Raw genomic sequence first — 25,486 nt, 5'->3', positions numbered from 1 at the left:
CGCACTTGCTCTTGGAACCGGACAGTCTGTGGATTTTCACAAATGTACAATGACCTGTATCCACAATTACNCACAAATTACTTACCAGTTCACACTGTAGATGGTGAGATTCTCCACGAAGAGGTGAGACACAGAGACCCAAGTATGATTCTAAGTAACAAGGCTTACTTTCAAATGGACTCAATCTTACCGCTTAATAGTTGCCTTACATCAACACAGAGGTGATTATTATTATTATTTTTACAACATGTGCATGATGTAGCAATAACCAGAATGTTTTCCTCCATACCATGCAGGTCACAACAGGAAGTGTTCCAGTAAGCATGGCATCTGTAATCATCCACATCCCTCAGTACACCAAAGAAAAGAACCCACTGATGTACCTGACTGGGGTGCACACAGATCAGGTAAGGACAACCACACTGCTTACAAAAGTGTGCACTTTCTGTATGGAAATACCCCATAAGGTTAAGGTGACTGCGTCTGATATCTTATGGATGGAAAACTGAGAAGATTAAAGCTATGCATCCTGAGTACCAACTAACTGTCAGTTTCATATTAGAAGCAGGTTATTGTTCTAAGGAAATAATTATAGGTGGCAGAAATTATTCCTAAAGCTTGGTCTTGGCCAGGTGAAGATCTGACTTTGTCAGCGTCCTGTTTCTGGAGAAGTTAGTTGACTGCCACCATGGGAGACCAGTTGGACTACACAGCTGCAATTAGTAGCTGGTCTTTAAGATGCCAGCCTGGACTTTCACCTGGTAGTGATCAACCCTGCCTCCCCATTTTTATCAGCGGGATTTCCTGCCCGGGCTCAGGCCCACCCACAGTCGATTAAATCAGAATCTTCAGGGCAAGGCTCTAGCACCAAAGATTCTGTAAAAGCCCCCACCCCCAGGTAGTTCTAACATGCAGCCCAGGTTGAGCAGCACTGTCGAGCCAAACCCCTTGACATTGGGTCAGCCTTAGTCTGGCACTTAGAGCTGGCTCTCTGGTAGTGTTAGTCCTATGGTATGCACAGGTGATGACAGGAAATCAGTCTTAAAATGGTCCACAGAGAACCCTGAATTCAGTCCATCACAGTCTATTATCATTGAAAATGGTCTTGTTACATATGAGGCTGTAAGAACCAGTGCCACTCCACCGAGACACATCAGGAGGATCTGAATACTTCCAAGTTTACATGAATGGTTACCGGAAGTGGGGCACAGTCAGTGAGGTGAAAGAAGCCTAAAGTCCCTACCCCGCCCCAACGTGTGACCATAGGACTTCCTAACATGTTAAAAGGAACATCAGAAATGATTTTTGCTTCCTGAGACTGATTTGATGTCCTTCTTTATAGGCTGGTGACATCAGCTGTAATGCCGAAATAAATCCACTGAAAATAGGACACACATCTCCTTCTGTGTCTTTCAAGAATGAAAATTTCCGGCACATAAAAGAATTGGTGAGGACAGGTTAATGGGGTGACTATTTCTTTGGGTGATTCACTGTTTGTTTTACCTGGAAATCAGTGCACTTCTTTTCTCCTATCACCTCATATTACAGAATTTTCTCATTTTGGCTTTGATGGCCTGTATGAATCAAGATTTAGAAAATACTCTCAAATTAGGTTATTGGGATTATTATGCTGGTACTATAAAATCCATGTACCAGATATCATGAAATCAAAAGGACTCCATGTGAAACTGTATCAGGCACTTTGCAAGCATCGTGAAGAGCTGTGAGGGAACTGAGCATGCGTTTTGAAGGTGAAGCTCCTTCCACATAATCACTGNACATCCCCCTTCCACATAATCACTGAGGTCTTATTTAGCTGCTAAAATGCCTCTCTGGCCATCCTTGTCAGTTTTGCAATACTTCATTATCTCCTGCTCCAGAGCGATTTGCCTTTCCTTGAGAAAGAGGCTAGTCTAGCTTCTGGTGTGGTGCTTGGCCCATATTAAGAACTCAAATAGTAAACATGTAGCAAACAGCAACCTTAAACAAACCTTAGTTCTCCTCTAAGAACAACATTGAAATTCTGGTTTTCATTTATTGAAATTATTTTGTGATGGATGGGGGTGGGGGTACAGGAAAATAGAATGAAATAGTTTCTTTTTATAGTGTAATTACAGTGTAAATATGGCTTAAATCTATATAGTAGTATGTAAAAATGCCCAGGAGAAACTCATGTCAGGGTATGCCAAAATACACTTCTGAACATTTTCCTTATTTTTGTAAATATGTTTTGATTTTGTAAAAATGGCATCTGCTCACTGTGAACAACGTAAAACACAAACAACAAAGAAACTAAGGTCCTCTAGAAATCTAATCGCCGACCACTCAGTATTTAATGACCATCCATCTCTATACCCCAAGTATTAATCCACATCTAGATATATGTATCCCGTTACATAAATGGACCATGCTTTTTTTTTTAATAGGTCAATACATCGACTTTTTTAAAAAAAAAATAGACTTCATTTTTTAGAGCAGTTTTAGGTTCACAGCAAAACTGAGTGGAAGGTACAGAAATTTCCCAAATACCTTTCGCCCCGCCACACGTGGACAGCCTCTGCTCACTCTCAGATCCCCGCCCACATCAGTGGTACAGCTGATGAACCTGCACTGACACACACCACCCCCCCAAGCCCACAGTTTACATTCGCACTTGCTCTTGGAACCGGACAGTCTGTGGATTTTCACAAATGTACAATGACCTGTATCCACAATTAAGGTATCGTACAGAATCCTTTCACTGCCTTAAAGCAACTCTGCGCTCCATCTATTCATCCTTCCTTCCTCCCTAACTCTTGGCAACCATAATTCTTTTACTGTCAACTTTTTTTTTACCTAAAGAATACATCTTTATCAATTATGTTTAATGACTAAATTACACAAAATGCACTTTGTGCATGTGTATTCAATAATTTACCTAACTAGCACATTATGGATAAACACAAATTACTTCTTTTGGGGAGTGTTTTTACTCTCAGAAATGATAATACAACAAACAGGCTTGACGTACTCTTCTCCACACATTTCTGATTACCATTGTCCATACAGATGGGAAATAGCTGGACCAAAGGGCATGCACTTTTTACCTTTGAGCACAGTGCCACAACCACCTGAAGAAAGGTTAGAAGGCTCATGAGGCTGCCTGTTTTCCTAGATCCTTCCCAGCATTAGGTTTTATCCATCTTTGTAAAATTTTAGCATTTACTTTTTTAAGCCCATACTAACTCTTTCCTTTTACTATTGACTCCAACCTGAAAGAACTGCAGAACTGCTTCATGTGGTAATGTTACCTGCTGGCTGAAAGACCTTCAGGTCAAAGGAGAGTACTTCCTTAATGTGTCAACCAGAATTTGGAACGGGACTTTTGCAGCAGTAAGTATAAGCTTTACTTGTTGGGCTTATCAATAACAAGGATGCATAAGGTTTCATTGTCAATAAATTCATACCCTTCGACAAAAGTAGCATTCTGATACCAGCAATGCCTGGATGACTCAGAGCAATTCTACTGTGGAAAGCAATAGGCTTCTGATCCCTTTCCAAAGCTTGTCCAACCTGGTTATGCCTCAGAAGCACCTGGGATGCTTGTAAAGATCAGCTTCATAGACTCCATGCCACCCTACTACATCAGAAACTCTGGGATGTCGTCCAGATCCCCTGTGCTGTCCTGGGGCACAGTGGGCCACCTGGTTTGTCTTTGCCCTCGTGCCCTTGATACTTCTGCCTTCCTAGTCACATCTAACACACCCAAATCACAAAGTGCACATGTCTCCATCTCCTTCCTTGAGCCCCAGCTAATTGATCTCAGTCCACCACACAGATGAATCTAACATAAGGATCTATCTTCCTATATTCAAGCCATGGAGCCACTCTGCTCTCCTGTTTTACCCTTTCTCTGGTGAAAGCCCAGTGTACATACACCTTTTTTTAAGTCCTTCCCATCTCATGAAAGTTTAAAGAAAGTGTCAAAACCATATCAGTATTTTTTCCATTTGGCAGGTGTGACTCTGCCGTAGTCATATCTGCTTTCAGCTGAGATTTCCGAAGCCAGAATCTCAGTCTGGCATGAAAAATAGGATAGGGCTCCTTAAAGCTGACTGCGTAAGTAGCTAGGTATTCATTTTATCAACACTGGCTCTGATCGAGGCAGCAAAATAAAAATTAGTCTGAAACCCCCAGAGGTCCTCGTGGCTGAGGGTTTTTTTTTTTTTAAACGAATAATGAATCCTCAAAGTGCTTACCAACCACACTCTGTTCCCTATTTTCTAACCATTTCATGATCTCTCCAACAACCCCATTTTCCCTGCTATGGAGTTTTAAGATTAGAGAACTGAGTTCCCTCCAAACTTGTCCCTGGAACCAAAATATGAGCCATATTATTGGATAAAGACATAATAGAAAGAGGAACAGTGAAAGGCAGGGAGAGGAGCAGAGAAGTGGGAGAGTGTAGGAGGGAGGAACTGGGTTTTCTTCTTGCTTGATTTTGTTGTTGGTTACATTTGCCTGCAAGCCTTTCAGACCCCTCTAAATCCTGTAAGAGAGGAAGCATGCAGTGAGTTATACCACCGTCTCAGCTGATGCAGTTTGGGCCAGATTTCACCAATTGGTTCTTGTCTCCTTGGATTTGAGGAACAAATGTTTTCCTAGCAACCTTTGCCAGCTGGGAAGGAAAATGGACTGTTGCAAATCAGAACACAATCATGCTGGCTCTGTAAAAAGCATCTGGGTTTTCTTGAGTTTGTTTAAAACTACATTATTTTAACTGTAAGACTTTCAGAAGTATCTTCCCAAACGCTGTCAGGAGTAGCAGTGTCATTTCTGGAAGCAAATTTCTGTATTTATGCTTTTTCAGTGGTTACGGATAAGGTAAAAACCCCCATGAGAGTTATTGTCTGTGGAGTCCCACACATCATCCTCCTCCGTGAAAGGTCAAATGTTTATTCCCACCTTGTTTTCAGCTATTTCAACAGTCAAATGGATGTTCTCAGGCCACCTAGGAGATCCAGTGTGAAATACAAATCTCATTTCCTGTATTAGAGTCCATTAGCATACTGCCCTTCAGCCTTCTCCTGAGGTACTATAAGTGAGCGTTTCCATAATTTCATCATGAAGTGATTGCGCAGGCCTCCGCATCCATGGGATGGTTGGCTGCCATTTGTAAGGCAGGTGTTACTCCACTCGCCCAGGTACCTGTGGTGTAACTACCACTGTTAACCCTGCAGGATATCATATGCACAGCTGTGTGAGGGGGCAGGCTTGGGAGGGCAGGTCGATCAGTGTTGTGAAGAAATTCTTTTTAGTCTGCAGGGACTATGAAACCAGCATCATTTAATTGTTGCTTTTCTTTTTAAAGGAAACCATTATCAATACTGTGAATGTTTCCTCAATAATATGTGCTTAAGACACAAGGGATCAGGCTTAACTTCTGATGCAATCTTCCATCTTGAGAAAATTAAAACTAATCAGACTGAGCCGGGGGAAGGGAAATAAATTGCTCACTTTTTGGATATGCATGCTCTTTCTGGCTTCCAGATATAATTTAGCAAATTACCTCACGAAGTATGTTGAAACATGCGCCTTAGTAACCAGAAAAACTGAATCCTAGTAGCCAGAGGATAGGAAGGCAGTTCTCAAATCTGGTCATTGTATGCTGTTTCAAAGTAAGCATCATCAGTCCCAACATTTGCATTATAGAAAAAAACAAAATACACATCAATAATGTATCCATTGAAAAATTATCTTTCTATAACTAGATCCAAGAATACATTTTCATATTACAAGGTTACTAGTAACAGCATAAAACGTGTCCTTCCAATATGCCTGCCCCAAATCCAGTATTTTATAGAAACACTTAGATTAGGAAACCCAAAATTACTCATTAGGTAGCATGACAAAAGGTTCAGGGTGTCTGCTGCTGACATGCATGGTCAAGTTCAAGTGTAGTTTTACTGTTTTTATTCTGATTTTCCATTCCATTATTTGACTTAGGTAAGTATATAAAACCTAAAGCTTGCAAATTTCCATCACGATGCAAACTTCATAAAGTTTTTAAAAATCTGAACCATGATCTTTCCCCAATTAAAAACTTCAAGTCCTTGTTTTTCAACTGTTTTCAAGTTAGAATCAACTGGACAGCGGTTTTAACCTGCTGATGCCTGAACTTCACCCCCCAAGATTTGGTTTAATTTGCGATTATGGCCTAGATACCCACACGTTTTCAGTTCCCCGGCCCCTTCCCACGTGTGGTCCTACACATATCGGCGATTTAGGAACACAGAGATTCTTGGGGCTTCATAGGTGCCATTTGCTCTTGTCATTTTCCACAAGGAAATAAATAATAAACGTGCCAAAGTTTTGTGTGTTAACTTCTGTTAGGATAAAACCTATTCTTTATTCTTATGTTCCAGTCAACTTTCCAGACTGTACAGCTGACGGCAGCTGCAGAAATCAACACCTATAACCCTCAGATATACGTAATCGAAGAAAACACAGTCACGGTGAGCGCATCCTGTCACCCCAGGGGGCACTAGTCTTTGATGGGCATTCATTTCTGAAAACTTAAGAGTAGTGGTTCTTCTCACCTACACATCTGTACAAGTCTCTTAGTGAAACTCTAAAAACCTGAGGTTTACTACGTTAGGCTTGTTGGCAAAGTTATTTTCTACTTTAAAAAGTTCAGTGATATACTCGCCCTCCACACTCCCCCACAGCCCCCAACCCGTGTTGGTGAAGCTGGATCAGAGGGGACAGTCCGCTGCAAGATACAACAAAAGGGGCTCCTGCCGTTTGTGGTTCCCTAATCCAGGCCTCAACCAGCCCACCAGCTCTTCCTTTTTCCTCTTGCTTTCACAGCACAGTCTACATCTTAGGCTATGACATTCAAATCATGCTTATTTAAAGCATATATTTTATTGTTTAAAGAGAAGTGCTTAAGTATGCTTAATAAATAAGGCATTTATTAGAGGGTTTTGGGGTTTTTTTTTGTTTTTTTAGTATTCCGTAAAGCTAGATACTGGCACTGTGTGAAGTGTCCATTCATTAGTTCTTATAGTCTGGAAAACTATAAATGTTCCCTTTGATTTAAAAAAAAAAAAAAAGGTCTTGTAAAGAAACGTACTTTCAGAGAAAACAAAGGCTCACTGTTCCGAGGGCTGGCACAGGACAACTTTCCTTTGCAGTGAACCTCTGGCTGGAATAGGCCATATTTAGATATAGCGGAATTTCCAAGCTCAGCTAATCTGCTGGGAGAGCCCTGAGCATTTTCCTCCCAATGCTTTGTTAACAATTGGAAGCCCCAGTTTAAGACTCTGCCCCAAGACCAGCCTGGCAGCTGGCCTCAGTCCACTGTTGTAGCCATTGAAAAGCCCATGGCCCTGTGAACTCTGGACCTCACAGCACTGGTGTCCCACTCTGGTCCCAGGGGAAAGGATTCCAAGAAAGGATGCTGTTCGGCCCCTGGCTTATGACCCTCAGCAAAGGGCCACATCCTCTCTTCAGAGGTTGGGGCATGGAAAATCAGAAATGGAGCCAAAGGAAATGTGGACTTCAAATTCAAAGTTATGAACTTAGCAGTACTATAGATATTTAAAAAGTTCATTTTAGAAAAACACAGTGTTCAGACTCTCTGAACATCGGCTGAGGTCTTTATTTTTTTTCAGAAAGCACTATTTCAATTTTCAATTAATACATATGTCTAACAATTTTAATGAACTCTTTAGATTTTTTTCTTGGTTTTCTCTTATCAACACTGATAAATAACAAAGGCCAACTATTGTCTATGAAAATACATTTTGAATCCAAATAATCCGGATTTTTTTAATAATATTTGGAATCCAGATAATAAACTGGCATATCCCTTTAGGTAGATGAGCAATTCTTAAATTTATTCGAAACCCAGTCCATTTAAAAATCTGATACAAAAATTTTTATACTCACGGATCCCTTTGGATCCATGGACCCCAGACTGGGAAATTCTGGAATGGAGACTAGAGGTATGACTGCCATTAAGCAGTGAACTATATGAACTCAGTTACTTTATTCCTAAATTATAAAACCTCATTTTAGCTCTTGAACATATAAATGATAAGAAATATAATTACCAAAAAGCAAGACAAAAGTTCAGCCCAACTCATAAATTCTGTGACGAGAAGCAGCTTATCTGCCACTGTAATGTACTGTTAAATCAATCAATAAATTGGGTTTTGTCGACTTGTTTTCCCCAAAATGCAGCTCTTAATATTCTTAATATACTTTGTGGAGGAAATGGCAGTGATTCTTTCTGCAATTAAAAAAGTATATATATAAAAGATACTGTTTTACCATTAGAACTTTTAGGGCAGTCATTCTATTACAAAGTCCCAAAGATTCCCAGGAAGTAGACAAAGAATCACAAGTAGCCTCAAGGTCAGTTTATCACTGAAAAGGTCAACCTGAGCCCTGAGCTGTTACTTCCACTTTTTAACAATCCACATCAAATAACTTGAGTGAAAGCAATATTTAGGATCCTGGTACAAGGCTGCTGTTGCTTAATCACAAGGGATCTGGGGTGCTTGTTTAGTCTTCAACTCCCCTCTCCAAGTCTGGACTCCAAATGCTGTCACTTGACGATGAGACTATGCCAGAAACCGAAGTTCCTATTTCATAAATGAAGCATGCGAGGTTGTCAGAGGTGACATATCCACTAAATACACAATTAAAGAGAAAACTTGTATTCCTTGCCTGTACTTTGCAGAAGCGTTTTCCCTAGAAATTACACTGCACAATGTTTAGTTGAGGAATGAGATCATGAGTGAGTCACGTCACCTTTCTGGACTACCACTTATAAAATTAGAGAATTTGACTAGACCATCTCACTTTCTCCGGGTGCTACAGTTACCTCAACTGTTGCATATATACATTTACAGATTCCCATCACGATAATGAAACCCCACGAGAAAGCTCAAGTTCCAACTGGAGTTATAGTAGGAAGTGTAATTGCTGGAATCCTTTTGCTATTAGCTCTGGATGCAGTTTTATGGAAGGTAAGAAAATTTTCATATTTAAAAACATGGGGCTCCTAAAGACCCTTGACTTGAATTTCCTTATCAAACGGTAACCTTAAGTTTTATATAGTACCTCCTCCATCATAAGAGAAAAGGAAATGCAGATTTATTTGCAAATTCTCACTTATGTCCTTGAAAACAATCAGTAAGGATTTTATATACTTGGTCTTGGTCCCCATACTTTTTTTTTCTAGCCTGCCTTACATCCAGACCCCTGGATGTTTTGTTCAGCTGCAAGTACGTAGACCCTGAGAAATTTAACTTTATGCAATTCAGGATTCAGTTCAACTCCCTGGGTGTTATTTCCTCATTGAAAAGCTGATACCAGATCACAGTCTGCACACCATCCTCTCCCGAGCCCAGAGATTCCCAGGGGGGCAAAGACACCAAAACAAAAGAGCCCACAGGTGATAAAATTTTTACACCATCATCTTGCAGCTCGGCTTCTTCCAAAGAAAATATGAAAAAATGTCCAAAAATGCAGATGAGATTGACGAGACCACAGAACTCAACAGCTGAGCCCCCGCAGTCTCCCTGCAGTACCAGCGGGCAGTGTTGCAGCCCGGGTTTGTGATTTGCATGAATGCAATGTTTTGTTTTTTTTAATCCCAATTTTTTATGTGTAATAGGTAAACTAGCCTGACAGTTTACGAAAACTGCAGGTCAGTTTGGAAAGAAGAAATTGAGGGGGTGGGGGGGGTGGCTAGGATTATAAAGGGTGTAAGACTTATTTTATATGGGGGAAAAAAGTGATTTTTCCACTGGCTGGTGCAGAGTTTACATTATAATGTGCATTGTGTCAGAAAAATGAAATGCTTAAAAACATGAGAAGTCTTAAAGAAAAATATAACCTTTGGGCGGGGGGAAGGGAACACCAACCATTGAAAATGATTGTTTTTAAACAGTTACAGCAGAAGTGGAAGGACTTGGCATAGATACAGAATTAGCCTGGATACTGAGGTTGATAGGGGAAAAACAACAGGTTTTCAACTTATGCTGCTCATCCAAAGCTGCCACTGTTATTTTAAGTGATGATTTTCTTAACAAAGGAGGATAAAATTTGCCGTTGCCGGCCTGCAGCTGCCTTCTCAGTGCCCTGTCTGCCAGATGTACTTATCAAAACATGCTTGCATACCCAGTAGGAGATCAGAGTACGCTTCCTGGAGGACAAACCTAGATTTAAGGGTGGAGAGGGGGTAGCAGTTTAGAGGCCAAAGCACAAAATTTTGTTTAAAATCTGTAATATCACATTTATGGTAAAATCCTATCTGCTAGGGGCCCAGCCTATGCTACAAGAAGTAGGAAGTTTCCTTTCTCCTTCAGGGTGTCCAACTGGCTAACCTGACTGGCTGGCAGGGACCCAGTTCGAATTTTTGGAAAAGGATTTATTTCTTTGGCATCCTTCCTCCCACCTCCTGGTGTCCCCATCTTCGAGAAGCTCCCTGAGGCATGCCTTCCTCTCCAGTAATCCAGAGTTAGCCACCTTCCCTTGGGTCTTGTCCAAATCTCCCATTCGTTGGGGTGGGGGGGGAGGGTAGCTGCTCTATACCAGGTGTGAGGAAGAAAAATCATCTCACGTACTTATGTGAATAATCCCCTTAACTCCAGGGAGCTATTTTCCTTTACTGGTAAACAGGTAAGAAAAATAAGCCAGAGTGAATTTCTAACTGTTGGAATTTCAGCAGTGTAAAGATTAAAAAAAAAAATCTCAGGAATTTGTAAGAAACTACAAGGAGATATTGGAAACCACCAAATTAGCAGGTACAGCCTCTGTGTTTGTACATTGCTAGAGGACTTAAACTTCCAGAAGAATGACTCTCACCTGGGCACATTTGCTCCCTAGGTAGCTTGTCGGTCCCAACTCCTGAGACATCTACTTGGTCAGACTGGGATGAAACCCACTAGTCTATATTGTAACAAGCATCCCAGTCACTGATGTAAATGAACTGTCTTGGGGATACACCACTCATTTCTCCTTCTGCACTTTTTCTGTTTGAGCCCACACATTCTCCAGGAGAGACTAGGAGAAAGGCACAGGGACTACTTTATGTCAGAAACTGCATACCTAAAGCTTTGGACAAGTCACTTTGCCTCTTTACACTGCAACGTCCTCATTATAAAATGGGAAGCCTGGGTTGGAATTCAGCAGCAATGCTCTTAGCTTTAAAAGTCTATGATCTGGATTTCTTGTAATTACAACTGTCCGAAACCTGACTTTGAAAACAGGTATATGCCTGTGTGCATCTGGTCCCTCCTGGCCCAACTCCTGTGAGCTATCTAGCTATCAGCACTGTTTAGTGATTTATTTTGTATTTGACAAAGCAAAACTAGAGGGAAAATTTGCCATAAAATGTCAGGGATTTATAGCAAAAACATGATATTCTTTAAATGTGCTAGAGCCCAGTTCTTATAACAGTTGTGTGGGCTTTGAGTCCAAAACTTCTTTAAAAGAGTAGAGGAGAAACATCACTAAGTTGATAAAAAGTATTTAATAAACCACGTAACTACTGTACACATAGACATACTAGTTCTTCAGGGTGCTACACGAAGAATTCTAGCAGGTCCTTCATTTTACTCTGCCCCCCCTTTCTTAGAGAAGCACTAAACGGAGGTCACATACCCACGGCAAGTTTGAGAGCTCTGGCCAAGCCATGCCTTAGGAAATCCACCTTGTCGGCACTGTCTCCATGAGGTAGCTGGGTTACTACAAACTAAAAAACGTAGCCATTTGTCTCTGTACCATTTATTACCCTAGGGCAGGGTTTCTCAGCCTGCACACTACTGACAGGAGGGGCCAGGTAATTCATTCTTGCAGGGGACTGTCCTGGGCATTATCCCTGGCATCTACCAGATGCCAGGAACATCCTCTCCCCTAAGTTGTGACAATCAAATATCTCCAGATATTGTATCACGCCACCTGGGAGGCAAAATCGCCCCAATTGAGAACCCCACTACACTAACAGCAAGTGGCCTAAATATAAATACACAACTTCTGTCAGTCATCAGATCAAAATTTGACGCAGGGGCTCTAGTGAGTATTTCTCTAAGCACTTTCAAGCAAAGGCGAGTATTTATCCAAGAAATTAAAAACAAAATCCACTGCTTGAAAAAAAGATATATATTCCTCTTCAGCCATACTTTTGTTTTAAAAGTAAGTATAATATGGGGCTTAAAAGATACCATCTTAAAGTTTCCATTTCATAAATGGTATATAGACAAGATCTGTACAATGTGATTAAAAACAGCTGCTTCATGCACGGCTGCCACACAAGCCATTTGTGAAATAGTTTGTGAGGAAGCTGCCTTGAGACTTGAAATGGTGCATCATTCATTTTAGCAGCAAAAGGAGAACTCCCAACTGGAAAGAAATTTTTTTCTAGCTGGCAGTGTTCTTTTTATAAAATAGAAGTTATCTATTAACTGTGAAAAGAAAACTAAAACCAATTTATCATAATCACACCAAGTGATTATACTAAAAACTATTATAATTTTATAATGTATTTATCTATTCTGATATACAGCTATAAGTTAATATATTAAAAATCTCATCAATTAAGACATTAAACAGAAAGCGGGATCCCTCAAACTCAGCACCCTGGCCCATCTTTGCTATTTCAGTTTGCACACAGATACTACCTGCATCCACGACTTTTCAGGATGATACCCCTCATGTACATTAACCATAATCATTTTAAACAATTTGAAAGACTAAACATCTAGAGGTAAAAGAAACATGAGGGTAAAGCTTGAAATAAAAATGTTCATTACGTCTTTGACCCTTAAATAATGAAAATGTAGCCATATGTAAATATAAAAAGATGGTTTCATCTGTGCTGGATTTTGACAGATAAAGTCAAAATAAAAATGTATATATCGCACAACTATGTTAGAATTGTATATTTTTTAAAGAGAAATTGTCTTGGATATTTTCCTTCATGTAAAGTATAAATCTTTAAGATGTGATAAGTATAGTTGCCTTTTTTTTAAACTGGTTTTTGCCTTTTTTCTCTCCACCAAAAATATAAAAATGTATGCATGTGCATCAAATTGTACATTTCTGAGAAAGAAATCGAATTGGAAAAGTAATCAACACGAGAAAAACTCTTGTTAATTGTAAACTACTCTTTTCATACCACATTACTGAATTATTTAAAATTGTTTTGAAAATAAATACAGTTATGTTACTTTGGACTTAATTCTATGGCTTGTCTATTTCACTATATTTATCTTAGGAGCTCCCATTGAGTCTTGAACACATCCTGAAGCAAAGTAAGAGTGAGGATGTATCTAATCTCTTAAATTACTATCAGTGACCACAGGATGTTTGTAAGAACCTTAAACTACCTTCACGGTTTAGGGACTAGGTGTAAACCTTGCCTCTAAATGTGTGTCCACAGATAGGCAGCATTGCATTACCCAGAGCCTGCTATAAAATGCGTATCTCAGGCGCCACCCAGAACTACTGAATTCTAAGGGGAAGTTTAACAAAATCCCCAGATGATTCATATTACATTACATATTCAAGTTTGAGAAGCACTGCTCTAAAGTAAACTACTCTCTTGAAATGTGTGCTTGGAATAGAGAGGGGAAAAAAGGTTAGCCAAACTGTTGCAACCTGCCAAAGCAGTCATCTGAAGTTTCTATTAGTAGTAAGCAGGAAGGTTTAAATACTTTAAGGATTAAAGATGCTGAAGTGATTATGTGTTAGGAAAGATACATAGCAAGCTTACCGACTGGCCCTCACTGTATGGATGGCACACTCATGCAAAGGTCTGGTGGCACGTGCTTCCACCTACATCGATGCACAAACGTCTCCTATTCCCAGATCAGGTGATCTCTCAAACGCCTTCCTCAACTCTGCCCATTTCAGTTCTGGTGACCCAAGCTGTAAGGGCAGCTTACTGCAGAACTACCACCAATGAGTGTCTGGTATGCACCGTACATTAAAATACAACTACAAAGAAAAAGAACATTAGCTTTGTCACAGAATAGATCTATATATTAAGGCTACCGTTTTGTCCCAAATTAGAAAATTTTATATTTACTCATTTTTTTAAAGTAATTCCTTTTACTTATTCTATGTCACTTATTAAAAACTATAAACAGCATTTTTAAAAATTCCACCTTCATCCTATCCTAACCCCTCAATATTTTAAACTCAGGTACCAATTAAACCCTGGAAATAATCTTCCTCAAAGTCAGACACTACTTTTCATTTAAGAACCACTCTAACCTAACTTTAAGAAAAAGGGTAACTAAATTGAAATTCTGGTTCTATGCAAAAGAAAAGTAACAGACTAAGAATCTGACTCAAGTGGCTCTTACTGTAGCCCTGGCTCTACTGCCCTCTGCTGGGTCAGCTACTAACTACATCACAGATCATTCCTGCCTTAAGAGACCTCTCACAACTGCATGCTCTCCATGAAGGGACTATGTAAGACATCATAGGATGGGAGTGGGGGGAGAAGCAGAGGGGAAACCCACCCACTCATGCATTTAGCCTGATACTCATGCATTTAGCACACAACTGTAAGTGCTACAACTACACGTGTCAGGTGTGTTTAATTTGGGGCACAATACTAAACACGAACAGCACTCTTCAGTGCATGGTAGTGGGCGGGACATTTGACAGAGACTCCCTGACCTCAGCAAGTCTAGAGTCCAGCGATGGAGAAAACTAACAGATATAGTACATCAGGTAGCACGAAGGGCCACAGCAAGCTAGAAGGCAGAGTAAGGAAACGGGACTCCAGTCTGAAGGAGGATAGTCAGAGAAGGCTCTCAGGGGAGGTAACATGTAACCAAGGATGGAAAGAAAGTGAGGAAGCAGACTGTGGGAATACCTGGAGGAAGAGCATCCTAGACAAAGGAACAATTAAGGGCCCTACAACAAAATACGCTTGTTGCATACCAGCCACAGCAAAGCAGGGGGGCCCAATCACAGACTGTAGGCCATGGTGGGGACTACGGGGTTCGAGGACCGGACTGGCTCTCAGGAGCCTCCCAGGAGGATGAAGTGACTCAGTGGGAGGCAGAAGAATGGCAGCAGGGGACTGTCAGCAGGCCACAGCAGCAGTCCAGGAGAAATGGAGTGCTGGCTTGGATAAGAGACGTAGCAGTGGGTCAGAGATCAAGACTCAAAGTACTGGCTACTTGACCACTACTTCTCACAACAAACTGAAATACACCGTGCCCCTAACATCATATCCAAAGGACAAAGCCATCCACAAAATCACAAAATATTTCACTCATTGACCATCTACTGTTACTTTCAAAGAAACCAGAACTTTTCATTTTGCTTCTCATTGAAAAAACACTTAAAACGTAAGAAATCAGAACTTCCTACTTCTGGGAGAGTATGTCTACCACAGGCATCCTTCCTCACATTTCAACTGCTCTCCCACTTTTTCCCCAACACCCTTCCTCCATCTCTGTTCCTGCATAAGCCCTCATCCTGAACACCCAACTTAGTTTTTGTCTCCCTTTTGTCACACGTCACTGGTGTAATATGAGACTATACTTCATTAAACTATCTTAACTTCTGGAGAAGAAAAAATCAAACTATGGTTAAAGACAGAGGTTTACCACATTTAATTTTAGTACTCTTAAAAAATGTGTGACTTAATCACCGGTTGCCCAAAAGCATTCTTTGTTTCTTTTCCAAGATGATGATGATTCTTCATACATTTCCTGAAAAACAGAACCATAACAGGTATTCAAAACAGAGTGGCTTAATAAAGTCAACTACATCTGAATAACTGAGGCAAATGAACATCACATCTATTTAAATCTGCTACTCTTCTAACAATCCAACAAACGTTTGTATGAGGCACTAAGTAGAAAAATGAATAAATATGCTCCCTACACTTAAGGACTCCCAATCCAGTGGGAGAAACAACAGACAAGAAGACCTAACAAGACAAGGTATAACCACAGAATGGAATAAACAATTCCATTTGGAACCATGTCAGGAGACAGCCTGAGCAAGAAGGTCATGCAGGGAAAATGGAAGATCTTTAGTTTTAAACATTTTTTTCTGTCCAAACATATCTACTACTTCAACATTTCTAAACGTGCTTTTCTGTAGGCAGCAGGGGTATTTCCCTCGGTGTGAAATTAAGTGACCACCCTCAGAAGTTCCTAAGCGGGTTTGGGCTGCACCCTGCTGACAGCTGTGAGTGTGCCCCACCCACCTGCCTACCCCCCGTCTAGATCACCAGTGACCTCAAAGCCAGGTGGGACTAGAACCCCACAACAATTTAGATACTTCTTGGAAGGGAGGGGAACAAGAATGTATAGCTCTTTCGTCTCACTCTCCTGTCAGACTCTATTTCTGAGGGACAGAAATCCAAATTCGACTTTCCTCTGAACACCTGTCTACCCGTCTCACCCTCCACAGGCAGAAAAGTAAATAGAAAGCTCAGCTTGTCTTCAAAGTATAAAAATGAGAGGATGCCCCAACTCCTGTCCACTCTCATCCTGGAGGCCCACCCTCTCATATACTTTCTACCGGCTGCCTGTCCCCTCTTCCTCCCTGGTAAAGAAAACCACCTCTGCCTCCCAGGCTCACAACTCAACGTAGAATGCTCTTCCTACTTCACTCTATTCAGGAAACTGCCTTGTGCAGTCCATCAAAATTGCGGCAACTCTGTTCAGAGCAAAGCCGCCATCTATCCGAGCTTCACTAAGACAGTTTTCTCTCACATATCCTATCTTCAAATCTCAAAGTATCCCCTTATAAGAACAGGTTTCAGTTTTTATTCAGAAAATACAGTCACTGAATTTCACAGGCCCCGGGTCAGAGTCCCATTTGCTCATCTCCACCACTGAGGTGGCAGGATCCTAGGAAAGACTCACCCCCTGGTCCTCTGCTCTGGCCTTCTCATCTGAGCAGTTAATTCATTCCTCAGCTTTACCACCAGCCAAAATGCTGTGGGCAATTCTAGACTCTTAAGCGCAATTACAAGTTTGAAATTCAGAATAAGCCCACTGTTGTTATGACACCAGGGAAGAAATTAGGGAGTTGGGTCTTTTCATCCCTTAAAAAGGTCCTCTTTAACCAGAGATTTGCTTCTATTAATTGGTTTGATGTGTTGACAGAAAATGAGCTAGAATTTCCTATTTATATTTTAAAAATCCACTAACTATGCATTTTCTCCGAAGAGGCAATACTCCACCCTTTTCATTTCCTAAAAAGAAATTCTAGAATGTTCTTCACTCTTTTGCCTTCAGAAACTTTTTTTTTTTTGAGCTATTGCGTAAATAGCCATGCATTTATTCCCACTCTCCAAAAGATATTCAAGGGAATTCTAATCCAAAAAAATGAACTCATGTATGAACCAATGGAACAGTCCCGACTAGGAATTCTTTTTTTTTTTTTTTTTTTTTTAAAGATTTTATTTGTTCATTTGACAGAGATAGAGACAGCCGGCGAGAGAGGGAACACAAGCAGGGGAAGTGGGAGAGGAAGAAACAGGCTCATAGCGGAGGAGCCCGATGTGGGGCTCGATCCCATAACGCCGGGATCACGCCCTGAGCCGAAGGCAGACGCTCAACCGCTGTGCCACCCAGGCGCCCCCCGACTAGGAATTCTAGTTGTTACCATCTATTGAGGCCTAATCTGTGCCACGCATTCTTTGGGGCATGTTCTTTTCATGTTTAACAAACCTTAGAAAGGAAACATTACATAAAAACCCTATTTCATAGATAAAGAAAACATGATTCTATAGTGAGGGAAGACCCATGAATACAAGCTCTATATGTAATCTTGTTCCTTATCTTTTAAAAATTTGTGACAAAAATCATATCCAAATGGCAAAAATAGGTATTTTCTTACCTTTTTCCATATGGGCACCTTGGCTTTTAAAGTATCAATGGCATAGCTCACAGCTTGGAGGGATGAAGCCCTATGGGCTGAGGACACAGCAATGATAATGCTTGCTTCTGACACTGGAACTAAGCTTTAACAAAATGAAGAAAAAAATGCCATTTCTTCTGAATCTAAAGAAGCTACCAAACAGATGAAAAGACAATTCCAGTAAAACATTCTTATAACTAAACATCCAGTTCTGTTTTATATAAACTTCCAGATTAGTTAAAAAACAGTAATTGACCCCAACTGCACTCAGCAGAGGGGATGCTGAGGTTGTGGCTAACTGGTTAGCATCAATCCATTAAGCCTGTCTGGTGGGCACTGAGAAAAACGCCTTTCACTGATTCTGTCTGATTCAAACAAGGCACGGTGCCAGGAGTATAATGTAGAATTTAAAATATTAAACAGAAATAATCATAGAACTGATAAATTGTTAATAAAATTATCATTATTAATAAAATAACAACTAATGGAAAATAACAGAATGGAGTCTCTATTGCTGGGTGCTTTTTTTTTTTATAATTTTTGTTATATTAATCACCATACAGTACATCTCCAGTTTTTGATGCAATGTTCCATGATTCATTGTGTATAACACCCAGTGCTCCATGCAATACATACCCTCCTTAACACCCATCACTGGCCTATCCCAATTCCCCACTCCCCTCCCCTCTGAAGCCCTCAGTTTGTTTGCTGGGTGCTTTTTAAAGCGTGAAACTCCACTCTTCTTAGTGGTACGAAAAGGTAAACTAATTTAGTGACCTTCAAAGGCATTTACATAAAAAAAAAACAAAAACCTAGTAACAACTTGTCATACAAACTGAGTCCAGATTATGAACTGATTCTTAAAAGGCCTTCAGGACACAGGCCATCTGTGCTGGGGCCTTAGAGTTTGGGCACGTTTGGACTTTGTTACAGCATCAGCCGCTCTCCAAATGTTACAATGTAACACCCAGAGTGTCTCCACTCTGTCTGCCAGAATAATACACAAACCTTCCTCTCATGGTAATACAGGATTCCTATGGAAGATTCCAGAATCATTACAAAGATGGAAAACAACTACAATTAACTTTTAAATTGCTAAAGAAAATCATACCCAAGTCTATGAAACACTGCTATGTGTTTGACTGGCCATTTCTGCCTAATGTCACTACAGATCTTTCTGATTTCATTTTCTGCCATCGGGAGATATGCTTCATATTCTAAGCTAATGACTTTTTTCCCTTCAAAGTTATTTCTTGTAGTCCCTAAAAAAAAAAAAGAAAAGAAAGAAAGAAAAGTATTAAAATAAGGTTTTTCCTTAAAATAGAAATAACATATTAATAGAAAAGAGGATTATTTTTGAATAGACAAGCAGCATGCCAATTTGTTTGAAAATTGCTCTCAAATTTTCTAAAAATAAAAACTCGGTTAGAAAAATAAAAAATAGGGCCTCCTGGGTGGCTGAGTCAGTTAAGCATCTGCCTTTGGCTCAGATCATGATCCCAGGGGCCTGGGATCGAGTCCCACATAAGGCTCTCTGCTCAGCGGGGAGCCTGCTTCTTCTTCCCCCTATGCCTGCCGCTCCCCTGCTTGTGCTCTCTCTCTCCATCAAATAAATAAAATCTTTAAAAAAAAAAAAAGAAAGAAAGAAAGAAAAAATAATTATCACAAAGATAAGGAAATAAAATGGCACTGATTAGGCAAGCATACCAAAAATACTCATAGGACAAACGAAGATGGGCAACATTACACTCCCAGAATTATCATTGTTAGTATCATCACCACTTCTTCCCCCTCAATATTTGGAAAATACAGAATTCTCCCTGCTAATTACGACTTTTATCCTACTCTTTTAATGCCTTTAACATAGGTTAATTTGAAGATTACTAAAACAAAATATGAACCAAAAAAATGTCTACCCACCACCACGGGTAATCTTGACTTGCTATTCTCAGTGGGCAACACTTGCTAATTTCTCTTGTCTTGTGCAGTCAACAGATACTGTGAAAATGACAACTCACCTACAAATAGGGATAATGCACCACAGAGTGGAGAAATCACCAACTGTGAGACTTCATCTATGGAGAGCTTCTCAGTAGTGAATTTTATTATATCTTTAGATTTCTCTTCAACTTCATTCAGATCTTCCCTAGAAGATATTAATGAACCTTAACATTGGTACTAGAGGCAAGACACCCAACTGACAGACTGCTTTTCAATTTATATTTTTTGTACATTAGATGGGATAGAATGATAAAAAATAAGCAAGTGTAAAATTTTAGCAAAACTCAGCATGTTTATAAATATCCCTAATGACTCAAGCAGTCTATAAAAAGGAATTTACCCTTAACATGATCACTTAAAATGTAATCTCTCATGTGCCACTTTATTCCAAATTCTGGAATTGCTGCTCTTATCTCCCATCACGGTATAGGTCAGACAGAGACACCTCCATCCACAAGCACATCGCCTCTAACCACTCTATTTCCGTGCACCACACCTAAACTGCCTTTTTCTTTATCCAAAAAGAAGACAAGGAGAAGCAATGCTGACTCCACAGAAACTGGGCTCATTTTACAACCGGACATAATCCCAGTTAAGTAACTGAGGAAATAAGGAAATGAACTGCGTGCCTCTTGCTAGATGACATACAAAGCCCTTTGCCATGCGCTTCTCATTTCATTCATCAAGCATCTATTACATACTCATTAAGAGACCAACCGCATGCACTAGACAAGGACCAGGGAACAAAAAACCTGGCTCCTGCCCTCAGGGCACCTACACTGGAATGGGAGAAACAAAGCAATAAAGAAAAATTATACATAGGGGTAACATAAACAGGGTTCTAAGACAGAAGATGGATGCTAGGGAAGGGGGCTGTGAAAGAGCATCAGGGAAAGCCTTTCTCAAGAGATAGTATTTAGAAGTGAGACCTGAAAGATAAACAATCAGTCCTGTAAGGAAACAGGGGAACATGCTCCCAGGCAGAGACAGACGGAATGGCAAATGCAAAGCCTTTGGGACAAGAAAGACCAAGGTGTGGTCCAGAACCTAAGGGGAGGCTGGAACCCAGGGTTCAAAGGAGGGAACAGATGGACTGAGACTGGGCACACAGGTGGGACTTTGCAGGATGAGGAGTCTGGATATAATTATAAATCCTAAGGGATTTTATGCACATTGGGAAAGAAGACTCAGAGGAGTTAAGGACTCATTCAAGGTGATTCCAATCTCACTAAATGCAACATTCTTTTCCCTGTACTTCCAGTACTGAAAAGAAAGAAAAGCACAAATATTTACATTCCACATTCTAAGATGTTTCAACCTTCTGTACATGCCACCTAAGCTTCTTACAAGAACTTCATAGGTAACCCAAACATGGCCTATGCTCTATGAACTTGGAACCATACCAAATTCCTACAACTTGGTTCTATAAGGACATGGATTTTAAAACCACATTACAAATCCTGTCAAACACCTTCAAACAATACTTAATGCTGTTTGACTCATCTTCCTAATCTTTCCAAAGAACACCTTTAATCTTCTCTCTCTCTCTCTCTCTCTCACATGTACACACATACACCTTTAATGGCAGCATACTATTTTCTGAATAAATTCCAAACTCAAAAAAAAATGGCATTTTTCTAAAATCATGGTGGTGAATGGTGACCAGTTTCCCAGTAAAACTGAGATACATATCTAACAAGAAATTCTGTTATTTCCAAATAGTAGGACTACAAAAGATCCAGTTTTATCAGCAAGATGGGCAATTTGCTTTGCAATATATATTCTTCACTTTGAGCAGGGGGGCAATGCCCTCCAGCAGAGAGGAGAAAAAAATTGGTGAAAAAAATAACGGGCATCCTTGATATGTTCCTTTCTTTAATGAAATCGAGGTTTTACCATTGAGTATGGTATTTACTCTTGATTTTGGAGAAAAGCTCTATCACATTAAGAAAGTTTTCTTTCATTCCTAACTTTAAAAATTTTTTTTAATTAGGATAATCGTTAATTTCTACATTATTTGTTCTTCAGTTGACAATAGAGCCTCATTCTGTCTCTCAAACTATACTAACAGATATTCTTATTCATCATCTCACAATAAAGACTATGCTGTTTGGGAAGATGCACTGGGTCCTAGAGTTACCTGCAGCACAGCTATAATAATCAAGAGTTTCTTTATACCTGGAAAATGGTAAGCTTTCTTGTTAGGCACAGTGATCTTTTTACTTCCTGGCTATGCAATTTTTCTACATTTCTCTGTACCCAGGACAGCTATTATCCTATATTAATAAACATGTTTGTGAAAAAGTACACAGAATCCAATAATCTGAATTCAAATGTTGGCTCTGCCACTTATTAGCCATGTGATCACAGACAAGTCTTTTAACTTCTCTGAATTTGTTTTCCTTTCCGCAAAATAGAAATATTAACGCTCCAGCATCCAGCACTGTGCCTGACACATAATAAAATTTCAATAAACCATTTTAAGTGGAGCAAATGAACATGTCAAACTGACATACAATTAAACTGCTTATAAGGGAACAAATGTAGAGATGATACACAGGTATGTGTAAGTCTGTCTACATCAACTATTATAGCAGGAACTCTTTACTGGTGCACACAGACTTACAAAGAGTATATACTTAAAGCAAACCATGTACAAGTTATCATCTATGTGATCCTTTTCCACAAAATGGGTTAAGAAAAACATAGCTCACACACCCAAGTGGCTGCTGAGCACTACCCTCCACTAATGGGGGGGATAATGGCAATTTCATCTCCCGACTGAAGCTGGAGGAGCTGATCTCCAAGCTCGACATATTCTTGACGGACAGCAAATATCACCTGATTTCTGACATCGGCCAATCTGAAGGGGAAAAAAAGTATAATTAGAAGTATCAATGCTGTGTTAGACCTCAAATCTCTTCAGCTGCAACTAAAAATACCACATTAAATATTATTTCATGAAGTACCACCTGCGAAGTTACTAATTAAACCAATTCATATTCTGCAGAGAAAGTACAATTCCCCTGAAGAACATACATATTCACCACAAAGAACACAGTAAACTGCTAACAACACTTCAATGAGTGTTGTGTCTCAGGGATTTAAACAAACGCCCCCCCCCCAAAAAAAAGACTAGATTATATACAACATTCAGACCAGTTCAAGAAAAAAGAGAGAGAGAGAGAGATTTCCTAATCAGCACATTCCCTCCCTAGAAGATCTTCTCAGTACACAAGAATACTAAGTATATCCCAGAATTTTCCCTCAAGACCAGTTGTCTCCCAACAGGTAAAAAGTTCAAGATAGAGCAGGACAGAGGCCCCACCCAATTTCATTGATTATCAGGGCACTTTAAAAGCAACTCAAAGGGGCACCTGAGTGGCTCACTCAGTTAAGTGCCCAACCCATGATTTCCACTCAAGTCACCTCTCCGGGTTGTGAGGTCGAGCTTCGAGTAGAGCTCCACATTGGGTGCAGAGCCTGCTTAAGATTCTCTTTCCCTCTCCTCTGCCCCTTCTCCACGCTTTCAAAAAAAAAAAAAAAAAAGCACAACTTAAAAGATAAGAAATGAAGAAATAGTTTTCCCATTAAACCCACATTGTGGAGTATCTTCTACCATGCACTAGGACTTCCCAGTTTAAAATCTATACAGACTTAAGTGATACAATTAAAATTCCTGGAACTCCTTGAAATAAGCCATAATTACACTTTGTTGCAAAAGGGACTTGAGGTAGGAACAATAGCAGTAAATTACAGATTTTCAAGAGCCAGAAAAAAATCAAATATGAAAACTCGATTCAGCAGTAGCTACGGTTTGTGAGCTTTCACTTTTCATCTCAGAAATTTCTACTCTGAGTTCTCTAAAGAAGGGGCAGGACATAAAACTTACAGCACAAGTTTTCAACCTAATTTGTAACAATTTCATTTAATTTTATAAAAATGCAGAACCCACATTTTCAGTATTTTGTAAATTATAAAAGCAAATGTATTCATGTCCCTTTGGCAGTATTCCAGCTCATTGTGGTTTTTTTTAGTAAAATATCTTTACTTTAAGAAATCATGCATTTTTAGAAACCAGAATTTATTAGTAGTTCCGGAAAAATATGTCTACTTTTTTACATTAAGCACGGAAATAAAAATTAGCTTTTTTTTCTCTAATCATTTACACATTTTTCAATGTTAAAAAGTGCTAATCATAAGCATTTTGCAAATGTTTACCCAGGATGCCGCGCTTCTATCTCATTCCACAGCTGAAACGCTTTTATTTCTCGTGGCACAGAAATGGTCTCTGAGCGAATTCCTGCTATCTCAGCACTTTTTGCAAAATACAACACTTCAACCTGAAAAGGAGAGGAAATGCCTTTAACAAAAACAGTAATATACCTTCTTTCCACTTACTTTAATCAAAGGCAAATTTTATGAGTTAGGGATAATTAAATCACACCAAAAAATGTTAGTATAATTACAAGTTCAAAATTTGAAAACTCTTCTTTTTAAGCACAATTCAGACTAATTACCAAATGTTTTTTAGTTTTATGAATGTATGACACAACAAAACCCTTCTTAAAAACCATGAAGTTGTTCTTTATTTGACATAAAATTATAGCACGTTTTATAAACACTTAAGCAGTGAACTGATGTCTGAGTCAAGATATAAATTACACAAATAAAATAAATAACCAAGAATATAAGACACGTCTCTCACGGTTGTCATATGACCTTTGATTCCGGCCCACATTACATCGAACCCAGCTGCCAAGGATTAAGTTATGCAACATACAAACCCTGACGTTTGTAAAGGCAGGTGGGTTTGATATACAGGTTAAACTGGTATATCCTAGGACAAACCTATGCCGTCAGCCTGGTATCTAAGTAATCTGGCCAATTAAATAACCCACCTGTCCCAGTGTGCAAATTATTCTATGCGAAATAGTCAGAGGTTTGCAAATCATCAAGGGTTTGCAAATGCATATATGAAGCACCTTTTTTCACAAGAACTCTTAAATGCATGAACTTGAAAATCACGTCTTTGCCAAAACGTATAATCGTAGAAGCATGGGACGAAGTGGTGGGTGCCTTTAGAAACCTTTGACGCCGTCACCTCGGAGAAGAAGAGTTAGCAAAGAGGACCTGACCTACGTTCGGGCAGCCGAAGTAAAGTCTCCGCAGGGGCAACACTGGTGGTAGTGGGCGCGGCACCGGACGTAAGACTCGACTAAGGTGGCTTCGGTGAGGCTCTGGCTGAGCAGGGCCAGGTCTGCGGAGGGAGGAAGGAGAGGGGGAAGGTGCACGGGTGAGGGCGTTCCACCCTTACCTGACATCGCAACACCATCCCGCCCGGATCCCGGGTCTGGTATTCCGGCCGCGGAAGCCGAGCAGGGCCGACTGAGCGCGCAGGCGCAGGCGCAGTCTGACGGCTCTTTCCGCCCACACAGGGCCTGCGCAAAACTAGCTCCGCCCCGCGGTTCTCCCTGCAGGGTTCCAGCTGCGGACCGCTCCGCGAGAAGCTCAATTTTCACTTGCTGGTGGGTAGTGGTGGCGAGCTTCAGCTATAGGTATCCTGCATTGCGGGAAGGGCTGGCCATTC

The 25,486-nt window shown here is 40.1% G+C and overlaps 2 protein-coding genes across 3 annotated transcripts in view; one reads left to right on the top strand and one right to left on the bottom strand.

Moving 5' to 3' along the window:
- Nucleotides 1-10,543, top strand: part of ITGA2 (integrin subunit alpha 2) — a 109,097-nt gene extending 98,554 nt beyond the window's left edge. The window contains exons 27-30 of the mRNA XM_011227850.3: nt 3,259-3,372; nt 6,405-6,494; nt 8,901-9,017; nt 9,477-10,543. Of these exons, the coding sequence (XP_011226152.2) occupies nt 3,259-3,372; nt 6,405-6,494; nt 8,901-9,017; nt 9,477-9,557 (402 nt within the window). The 3' untranslated portion in view covers nt 9,558-10,543. The remainder of the gene's footprint in view (nt 1-3,258; nt 3,373-6,404; nt 6,495-8,900; nt 9,018-9,476) is intronic.
- Nucleotides 10,543-25,168, bottom strand: LOC100475482 (molybdopterin synthase catalytic subunit). 2 transcript variants are annotated; one of them, XM_034656937.1, is made up of 8 exons: nt 25,035-25,165; nt 24,118-24,239; nt 22,615-22,759; nt 19,914-20,041; nt 19,007-19,157; nt 17,875-17,998; nt 15,668-15,728; nt 10,543-13,992 (listed from the first exon to the last, which is right to left on the bottom strand). In XM_034656937.1, the coding sequence occupies exons 3-8, from the start codon at nt 22,710-22,712 to the stop codon at nt 13,982-13,984; spliced, it is 573 nt and encodes a 190-aa protein (XP_034512828.1). In that variant the 5' UTR covers nt 22,713-22,759; nt 24,118-24,239; nt 25,035-25,165; the 3' UTR covers nt 10,543-13,981. The 2 variants fall into 2 exon arrangements, with proteins under 2 accessions (XP_034512828.1, XP_034512827.1); XM_034656936.1 differs by lacking the exon at nt 10,543-13,992 and adding an exon at nt 14,000-15,136 and having other exon boundaries at nt 25,035-25,168.
- Nucleotides 25,169-25,486: the final 318 nt, after the last annotated feature.

This window comes from Ailuropoda melanoleuca, chromosome 3 (genome assembly GCF_002007445.2).
Source record: "Ailuropoda melanoleuca isolate Jingjing chromosome 3, ASM200744v2, whole genome shotgun sequence".
NCBI classification, from domain to species: domain Eukaryota; kingdom Metazoa; phylum Chordata; class Mammalia; order Carnivora; family Ursidae; genus Ailuropoda; species Ailuropoda melanoleuca.
Note: the sequence above shows the minus strand (reverse complement) of the source record. Positions and strands in the feature narration are given on the sequence as shown.